General features: G+C 42.3%; 1 protein-coding gene across 1 annotated transcript; it reads right to left on the bottom strand.

Moving 5' to 3' along the window:
• Positions 1-919: 919 nt before the first annotated feature.
• Positions 920-8,082, bottom strand: ubac2 (UBA domain containing 2). The gene is made up of 10 exons (XM_047603785.1): positions 7,908-8,082; positions 7,397-7,521; positions 6,056-6,175; positions 5,708-5,814; positions 5,032-5,155; positions 4,785-4,832; positions 3,978-4,086; positions 3,072-3,214; positions 2,778-2,924; positions 920-2,399 (listed from the first exon to the last, which is right to left on the bottom strand). The coding sequence occupies exons 1-10, from the start codon at positions 7,936-7,938 to the stop codon at positions 2,292-2,294; spliced, it is 1,062 nt and encodes a 353-aa protein (XP_047459741.1). The 5' UTR covers positions 7,939-8,082; the 3' UTR covers positions 920-2,291.
• Between the last annotated feature and the right edge of the window lie 2,501 nt (positions 8,083-10,583).

Here is a 10,583-nt window from a genome sequence, read left to right as displayed (position 1 = left end):
GGTAGTTTTATGAAATCCTTAAACCGTCTTATCTTTCGACAGAGCGCCATCATGTGTTGAAAAGTAGCACCACAACAGTGAGGGGATTCACGGTTTACAAGATGTGCGAATGTTTTGTGAAATTATTAGAACATTAGAACAAAATGAACATATCTTTTTTAATAAGAGTAGGACCTGACCTCTCAGAATAAAAAAATAAATGAATAAACGACTTAATAAATAAATGAACATGCCATTAAAGGCACCAATAACATTAACAATAAATGTTTTATTCATTTATAAAAATGTGATTTGAATAGACATCTGTCTTTTATTTTTATTTATTAACCTTAGTATGAGAGACGTTGTTGTGGAATCGGACATCTACTGTGGTGTTTTTTTTTTTGTTTTGTTTTGTTTTTTATGAAACAGCAGCATTTCCTTGAGAAACTGGTCACAAAAACCGGCTTGGTCCTGGAACGCCCTCTTGATCCAGTGGAGATGGTGGGAGACAGAGGAATGATGGCAAAGCTGTCATCCCTGAACTAAAACAGCTCATTAAAGTCCACTTTCCTAAAGTATGTTTTACAGTATATATTTTTCAATTTAAACGTACATATGTATTTAAATATACCCTTCGTCTTTTTAGAGCTCAGCTTCAATATGTACAGTAAGCAATGGGGGACAAACTGTGAGACTTTCTGTCCTCCCCTGGAAACTTGTCGGGAAGAATTTTCCCAGCCTACAGATTCACATATAAATAACAGTGAACTCGTGGGTGGGCTGATCTCATCGAGTCATCTGTGAATTATCGGTGTATGCCCTGAATCACATCCTGGTGAGTAAAATAAGACTTTATATTCAGGACAATTATGCAACGCTTCCGTTTCAATTAAATGGAAAAGTCAAGAACATGCTCGTCGCAGTAATTCAAATGAACTCAGTAATCAAGCCGATTTATTCCACAGATCAAATATGATTCGTTACAGTTCACCGGGAAGTCATCCATGCAACAACTTCCTCGTCACACCCATATACTGTTAGGTCACTCTCGAAAATACAGACACACAAATGACGGGCTCACTCCAGTGGTCATATAGAATCAATATTGTTATGCACAAAATATAAAACTAGCTTCTGTCTTTGACATCAATACACACTGGCTGCAATTTTACTCCTCTCGCATGTGTGTTTATATACACGACGTAGTTACTATGCAGCGCATAGTCTCCATAAACCTCTCTCGTAATAATATTGCATATTAAATATCGACAGGCCTTTTTAAGACTTGCTAGGGTTTAGACGGATGTGCTGGCAGAGACTCTGTTAAGACGAAATAAATACGGAGTGTGAGCGACGTGCGTAAAACATGACCTCCGCCTTCGGGCTACTCTCAAATTAAGATGTGTGATTATGTCATCAACAGAAGAAGAAGACACCTAACAGAACCTGAGATAACGCATCTAACCTGCCAAACGGCCGTATACATGGAGGTAAAAGTGAGCTGGAACAATCTGCTCCAGAGCGGTTTTAATCCTTCAGCAGCTGCCAGTCAAACTGCTTTGTTAAAACATCTCAATCAGGAAAAGGGTTAAGTCCTGCTACTTCCTTGAAACCTAGCAAATATAAAGAAGTAGCTGGGAATATACAGAGAGTGCATGTGTGTGTGGCTTCTTGCGAAACCTCATGGCGAATACAACCTACGAATACGGCCTGAACATCTGGAACGAAAAGGATCGTAATGTATCCTACATGAGATGAACGATTGTTTCAACAACCTTGCATGTTCTTTTCAGAAGTGGCAGTATATGACACTGGGATACGTAAGACTGTGTTTCACATAGCTATGGTGAGGTTCTGTGGGATTTGAATTCTTCAACATCAGTTCCGCTTCAAATAAATAACCGTTTTGTATTTCCTCCAGGAGCGAGCAGCAGTAGTGAGTAGTGAGTATCTGCTTTCTGGATTTTTTTCACAGGGCGCTCCTTGGAGGTAGGAAGTCTAACTCGTCTGCCTCGAGCCGCGTCGCCTGCTTCACACCACGACGGCCGTCGAAAAGCTATGACGCAAATGTCTTTCGCTTTGTGCTTCACACTTCTTCATTAATCAGCCTGCTATCGAGCTCAGGTCGGGACAAGTCGGCCTGACGCTGCTTCAGGGAGCAGTGGCACCAATGTCTTCCTCGCCGGCATTCAGTGTTTTTGATTCTCTGCATCATTTTCTTGCTCTTTCCTCTTCTTTGGTTGCTTCTTTTCCACCCATTCCTTCTGTCTCCTCTCACCGCGGTTTGTTCCTCACTGAGCCCTTTTCCCTCAGTGTTGCAAAAGGAAGTTGGTTGCCATGTTGATATCGTTGTTTGAAGCTCTGAGGGCCTCGAGGGCGTCGATCCTGGAAAAGCCCATTTCTACTAATCGCGCAACCTGTGGGAAAAAAACAAAAACAAAGATTGAAGGTGTTGCTAAGATGGCATCACATTTGCCCTGCACAAAGTATTAGGTAACATGAGTTTGCATTGTATCTGTCTATGAAGATTCTGAGGCCTCCAAGTCATATATGGACCACAGAGAGTGAATTAATAATAATAATAATTTATACTATATTATTCTCAGATGGGGAGGTTCTATTCCTGCATTGGACCCATCCATCAATCCTTTCACACAGCAGCACTGGGCTGTCACTTGTGTAGCGCCTGGGGTGCAAATTGCAGGTTAGGTGCTTTCACAAGGCACTTGAGTCATGTACACGGGCTGATGCGAACCTCGGGTAGCAAAGCTGCGTCTCACGCAGCGAACACTCACCTGTTCCTCTGCGACAGGAGAGTTGTCCAGCAGCGGCGCCTGTGTGGACTGTTGCGTCTGAGCCGGAGGACGGGGCTGCACCGGGGGCCGATTCTGTCCTCTTTGTCTCAGGGAGGGGAACAGCCTGGTCCACTGTAACAACCCACCCTACAAACACACACAAAAACACAGAGTCAGAATCGAGTCCTTGCTGTACGTGTGGAGACGACAGAGACAGTAGAGCTGCAACCACAGTCTGACATTGTGTCCGCTGGGTTCACTAATAAGTCTGTGTGTGTGTGTGTGTGTGTGTACCTGCGGCTGTGGTCTGGCGTTCCTCCGGGCCTCGTTGTATTGGGCCAGTAGCAGCTGCTGGTCCAGCATGTCCATCCTTTGCTGCCTCTGAATGTCCAGGGTGGCCCCCATCCCCAGAGGCGTCTCTCTGCTCGGTTGGGAGCCTTGACAATCACATACGTTTATAACACAACAGGAAACCATGATTAATCTAGAATAACTGAATTTTATGTTTTTTTTTAAAAATTGATATTGATATGTTGCAGCAGCTCACTATCCAATCTTCTGCACACAGAAACACAGCAGTGACCAAACTAGATTAGTGTTGCCATTTTCTATTTCAGTTATGGGACAAAATGTGGAAAGTAACATTGTTGAGCACCGACTATTTTGAGGCCAGTAAGTAATGCTTCACAGCTGAAAGGTTTAAAACGGCCGGGCAGGACTTTAGGGACTGGAGGGGAAGAGCTACTTAAGACGGACCACTGAATGTAAACAGCCTTTAAAGCAAAGACTTTATGAGATGAAAGTAACATGTGCATTTATATAAAAAGCACATCTTCAGTCAAATGCTTTTTCTCAGAAATCCCTTCTTTATCCTTCAATACAACTATTTAGTAAATCTTGTCCTATAATAAACACAAACATATCCGTCCTTCTTTTTCTCTTGCAGTTTTGAAATATAATACAGTCTATCATCTTTGTTTATTAATAAAGTGCCAAATTATTATGTAAATAAATCTCGTAAAGCAATTAAACATAGAAAAAGAGTTTTTTTAAAAAAAAAAATGAGCACGAACAAAAAATATGAAGGAAAATTTGACATTGTAAGACCATCCATTATCCTATGAATGGCCAAATGCCTCAACAGTTATTATTATTCAATTAGTCATCGAGGCCCTGCAACACTCTAAGCCACACACTCACTCGAGAAGATCGGCTCCAGGATGTATCGCCCAATACGAGACATCCAGACGGGCACAAAGAGGATCTTCTGTAACCGGAGGAAATTGGAGTGATACAGTCCGCCCGAGATCTGAAAGACACATTTGTAAAAATATGTGTATCAAGTACAAGGTTTTCTGTATGTAGAAACATCTCTCCATGCAACTCAGGCTTAAACTCCAGGGATGCTGCGTATTTGTTTCATTAGGCTGCCTCTCAACCCAGCAAGTACAGATCGAGATCCTGTCTAATAAAATTAGTGTCACGCAGGCAGGTTTGGTAGATTGTTTCCTACTACAAAAAAAAAACTAAATCGAATCAAATATTCTCTCGTGACAAACAGCTAAAGTTAGATCTCAGACGACAACCAGCTCAACTCGCTTTTCAGCTCCCAGCCGCACAAATGTGGACTGATAAGCAGAATCACTAAAAGCACTGGCATCAATAAAACTTTGTCAGTATTAATTCTTAATCTTTATATATTCACTTCTATTAAAACATGTATTACAATCTGATATGTTAAATTAACTACATCTATGAAATGAAATAAAATGTTGTTAAGCACTATTTCTTTAAGCAACTACTGATAATGGTGCCAACACAAACATTAGCAGAGCGTATTAGCTCCTTTCAGCAGTGTTTTGATTCCCTGCCTCACATATGGGCTGTGTACCAAGTCCGAAGGTCTCGACAAACATGTGACTTCTGCCGTTCATAAATCACTTCTTACAGTTTTAAATGACGGCACACCTCTTAGATACACAGTAAAACACCCATTTATCTACTCACCAGTCCACTGAGTGCCAGGAGCCACATGAAGGGACTGGAAGTCAAGAGCTGTAACACAGAAGGATGAGGAACGTCAAATAAATGTAAGATGAACCTTGTAAGCCAATTCATCGTAGAAAAAAAAAACTATTTATTTCCCAGGCAGACAGAGACAGCTGAACATTTTAATCTTAAGTTTCACTTTCCACATTAGAGGAAATAATATAAAGGAAGAATTTGACACTGTACGAGCAGTACGAGGGCTCACCTGCAAGCCGACTATGTAGACCAGAGACTTGTTGGTGATGTGGATGTGGCCCAGTACCTGAGTGACTGGCATCTTCGGTATCGACAGGTAGAAAGGCACAAACAGAGAGAAGACTGGAGCGAGTCTGTGAGATGGGAAAGACAGGAGAGGACAGAGAGGACAAGAAAAGAGACACAGACAGATGAAAAGAGACACAGACAGATGTTAAATAAAAATGTAGCAATCAATTTACTACGCCTGTTAGGGCAAAAAATGTATTTTTATGGTGATGGACTATTTGCTGCTCTCCCAGTCTACTTTGAGATCACATACCCACATTTAAAGCTGTAGTGGGAATAAGACATTAAAAAATTAACACTGACCAAGGCTTAAACATACCATGTGGAGGAGGAAATTAAAGGAGACCAATTATGGTCTTTTCGGGTCTCTGTGGGTCGGATACTCATTCAATTTTGGATCAGGGGAGTCTGGAGGACTTGGGTTATTTTTCATGTTCCATTCTTTTCGACTGCTTTCAACATCCACAACAACATTTCCCAACAGAACAATGATGTTGTTGATGTTGTGATGATGTTCAATAGTATATAATGTTGGATATTCATATTAAATGTGGCTAGAGTTTCAAACAGTGAGTTGATGAGTGGAGATAAAAATGACAGAGAGGTATGCTACTCACAGTCCTGCAGGAAGTTCCTCCACCTCATAGTCAAATAAATACTGGAAAACCTGGGCCAACAGGAAATCCATCAGGGCAGAGAGACACCAAGTGCCCAGCAGGAAGGACTGAAAGTAAGAAGAAGACAGATTTTGGTGACTAAAACGCACATCTATAAATATTTTATTAAAACAGAAAGGAAGAAGTGTCTCCTTCTCTAAAATGTGAAGTTCCTCCACAGATTTACCTCATGTTGATATCAATAATCACGCTTTACCCACAAATTAAATTAAATCAATTGTCCAATTATCAATTATGTTTATGAACTTTCTATATATTTGTTACTCTATCAATGGTACATGTACTCACAGCAAACTTCCTGGTGCCGAACCTCCTCTCGAAGATTCGAAAGTTGTAAATGAGCAGGCTGCTACAGAAGGAGTCCTTCACGTCTAGACAGACCAGCCTGCCACACAACAACCTCCACAACTACAAAACAAGAGAGAGCAGAGTTACACACACACACATACACCTAAAGCACAGGGGAACATCGACTGCGTTATTGCCTTGAGTAATAATTAATTTTTTGAATACTATGGTAAAACCGTTTAATAAAATATTACTGGGTTAAAGTCTGTTTAGTTGTTTTTTCGTGTACTTTCAACTGCCTCGTCACTAGCGGATGACACTGGTTCAGATGTCATAACATGCAGGAACTTGTTTGTGTGATAACAGCTAATCTATAGATGTGTGATTATGATTTTCATCTATTTCCTACCTACAGTCTCTCCTGATTGTTAGTCCTTAAATTCAGTTCCCAATCTAAGCTTTGAGCCACTTAAACTCTCAAGGAACAGAAATTAGACATGACTCCACTATGAATATTAAGTTTGGACTATACTGCCCTGGATCCTGTCCTCAGATTCAGATTAGGTAACCGTAAAGTATGACCCTTTAAATGGGGGCAAATAGACAATAAAGTCCTTTTCCAGGGCATTGTATGTTTGCTAAGTGTCGCATGTAAGGGACTCTTGCCCTTTCACTTAAGGATTTTAAAATACACAGCATTGATTTTCCCTGTTATGCGTTTGATTACATAGATTATAAGGTGATTATAAGTATCTGGGAGTGGTGCACATAGACTATAAACTGGACTGGTCAAAGAACGCAGAGGAACTCTACGGGAAGGGCCAGAGCCAACTCTACTTTCTGAGGAGACTGAGGTCCTTCAACATCCGCCAGACAATACTAAAGATGTTTAATGACTCTGCAGTGGCTAGTGTCCTCCTGTATGATTGCTTCGTTCTGGGAAAGCAGGCAGAGAGTGGCAGACGCCAACAGACTCAACAAATTAATCCGCAAGGGCAGTGATGTTATAGGAGTGGAGCTGGACCCTCCGAGCTGTGTCAGACATCCAGGCCCACTCCTCCCACCCTCTCCATAACACACCGGCTAGTCTGAGGAAAACTTTCAGCAACAGACTCATTCGACCAAATTTTAACAGCGAACGCCACAGGAGGTCATATCCAACTGTACATCAAACTCCTCCCGCTGAGTGTTGCAAACCGATGAAAGCTCAATGGGGATGGTCTGCTGTGGTGTTTTTTCCTAAAATTCCCAACCTGATGCTAGTGGGAGGGTCATCCATTGAACCCTTTCTCCTCTCAGATTAGATGACGAGCAGCCACACACGATGGGATGGACACGTACCTGGTGCTGTTGTGTGACATCCCGCAGGTTGTATACGAACAGCTCCTGGTACTGAGGCAGCAGGGTGAGCATCACAGTCAGCCCATTGAGAACCAGCAGGAGGCTTTTACACAGAGGAGCCTTGTCTAGGATAAAAAAAAACAAAAAAAAAAAAACATACACAACAGTTTATAGTCACCTTCTACAGCAACCGGCTCTGATTTTGTTTGTTTGGTTTTCAGAAATGGCTCGTTTGTAGCCTATACAGAGGTGGGGCAGACACATAGCCTCAACACTAGGGGGGGAAATAACTAAATGTTCGTGTTATTTTAACAACTAGACCTCTAATGAATCCTTCCCTGAACTGAAAAGGAGTAACCTCAAGCGTTAATGAACTAAAAGCACTTTTAACTCGGAGCTGCGGCTTCGAGTAAATGAATGACAGCGCTATGCTACCATCGGTGAGCTAAGGGCTAGGTGCCCCCGTTCAAAGTGACAGGAGAAGCTGTTAAAGGGTTTAACGGCTACTTACAGAGGCCCCGAGAACCGGTGGTGGTAAACATCGTGTCTAGGTGAGTCACCGAGCACCGACCAAGGCCGTTAATCCCAAGACAACCCCGCACCAACGCTAAAACATCGAAATAAAGTTGGAAAGAGGGTCCATGCTGAGGCAGTTGAGAGAAAGAGACGAAGGGGGAAGCAGTGACTCGCTACGTACGGAAGCCCGACGAGGCCTTAAAGCGTCCCTTCGCATCTGGCCCATGTCAGCAGACAAGTGGCCTGTCGGGGGCGCTGTTGGTCTGTGTTGAGGACGAGACGAGGCTCCACAGACATTTGTCGTAGATAAACTTAAAGAATTTCCTCTGATTAAATGCTGAAAACATGCTGCCAACGTGTTTCCTCTTACAAAGTGCTTAAATGATAAAAAAGTAATAAATCACAACTAATGATAATAGTGCATTATTTTGAAGAAAAACACCAGATTAAATAAAACAGACACAACATATAACAAACAAGCAAAGTCACAGTAAATTAATTAAACATAAGATTTGCTGTAGATTTTGTCTACATAATATACATATAATATATAATATTTCAAATGTACAAATTCCTCTCACTATAAATACTGATATACTGTAGAAATATGTTTATTCATCTTTCTCACATCTATTCAAAAATCTTTACCTTGTATCTATTTTTTTAATCATTTTCCTTACCCGCCATGCCTATACCCAATACAAGTACGCCGAGAGCAACGCGTAACTGCAGTTAAATCCCTCGTATGTATGTGCACACATGAGCAAATAAAACTGATTCAGATTTTAATGAGAAGCTAAATGTGGTTTATTTGGGCCACAAACACCACGGAAGAGCCGTAAAGATATTTTATGACAGGTGGTGGTCCCACTACACCACACCACGACGTGTCCGTGCAGCAGCGCATCCCCATCTCTGGGCTAGTGACCTCAAAGAAGTGTGTGTTCCCAGTCTGAAAACCCATGATCTAAGGATTGCATCACCCCTGCAGCTGGGATTTAGAGTCCCTCTCTGAGATATTTCAGCAGGGCAGATGCCGCAGCCGGATGATCCTCCTGATGAGGGTCTTCTTATCCACGATGACATCCTGCTGTTGTTTTATGAACCACCGGCAGGGCATTCCCAAGCCCTGAAGCAAAGGTCTAATCATGTTTGATCTTTCGCCTTGTTATCTACGACCATTTGCTCACTGGGTAATATGCATTTATTGGGTGGGAACGCATACAAGCGGCACAGGAAGCGTTTCGCGTCTTGAAGCCATGTGGCCAGCTTTCTGACAGAGCGTTAGCAGTGTTCTGTGGGGCCGTGAACAGGATGTGGCCACACAAAGTTCAGATTAATGACTTTTTCTTATGGTCCTCTGGCCTCGTGTGCACAGTGTCATATCTTGTCAAGGTCCAGACTTCCTTTGCAGAGGCCCTGCCTTGTTTTATAGTCCAGTAGCTGCCGGTTTCATTCTCATCTAACGGTGTACCTTCATGCCTGGCTGTGAGTGCTCCTGAGCCAGTTGATCCATGTTACGTCCAAGTACATTTGAAAAGATACGGCGAACAGCTGTCTAATAGTGTTGCATTTGCCCATCATCCACAGATGCAGTAGTGTTAGTTCCCATTGGTTAGTTCCCACCCATTAGGTCTATTTGGCTGCCTGTGGTCAGATGTGACTGCAAAGCAGAGCTCAGTAACAGCTTGCTAATTGTGTTTCAGACCTTCTCTGTCACTGATGTAGGAGTGAGGTCTAAAAAGGTTGCTTTGCCCCTGTTCTCAATCAAAGATAATCAGATTAAACAGCGCAGAGATGTGTGTATGTGTGTGTTTGTGTGTGCTTACCAATAAAGAGACTCCAGATTTGGAGACAGCCTTGACTCCTGCTGTTTGCTTTGTTCATTAAGAGGAGATGAGCAGATGGTTTGCTGGTCTGTTGTGCAGCGCACACATGCGGACACGGGCACACACACATGCAAATACACATACGCGCACGCATGCTCGGCCCTGTCACCTTAGCTTTATCCTCCATTTATCTTTTCCATTACACATCTCACGGCAGGACAATGCCACTCAGTGAATTGTGAGGGATGTGTGTGTGTGTGTGTGTGTGTGGGTGTGTTTGTGAGACAGAGAGGGAGATACAAGGGAGCGTGAAATAGTAGAAGGGTACTGAATGAAGTCACAAGCCTTTTTAGTCAAGACAGGCTCTGAGGTGGTCATCTGAAAAGCTGATGACTCATTCGCACATTCATTTATGTGAATCATTCCTATTCACTTGTCAGCCACTCTGTATTCAGGAAGAATTGCTTGTAACGGAGGTATTGTTTTAGTCCTGCATCACAGCTTATCTGCCCATGTCCAGGAAATGGCACACAGCACATTCAGACAAGGTTGCATGAGGAAACGTGGCCTGCTGCGAAGATTTTCTTTTCTGGCACAAACAAGCGATTTCAGAACAATGTGGAATGTATTATTTAGGACTTTGGAAAACTTAATGGTCTTTATACCAGTGGAGTCCCCGAGGACCTACTGTATGTCTTAAAGGAAACTGCTCCTGATATCTCTGAATGTTTGATGTTTGACGCTCTACATCAGATGGGGAACACTTGTGTAGTTTTTCATGTCTTATTTATGATTCAAATACCTTTTTTTTTTCTCCCTCAAATTCTTAATTACAAACTGAG

This window comes from Mugil cephalus, chromosome 13 (assembly GCF_022458985.1).
Source record: "Mugil cephalus isolate CIBA_MC_2020 chromosome 13, CIBA_Mcephalus_1.1, whole genome shotgun sequence".
In the NCBI taxonomy this organism is placed as follows: Eukaryota; Metazoa; Chordata; class Actinopteri; order Mugiliformes; family Mugilidae; genus Mugil; species Mugil cephalus.
The sequence above is the reverse complement of the archived record's forward strand: the minus strand, read 5'-3'. Positions and strand labels throughout refer to the sequence as shown.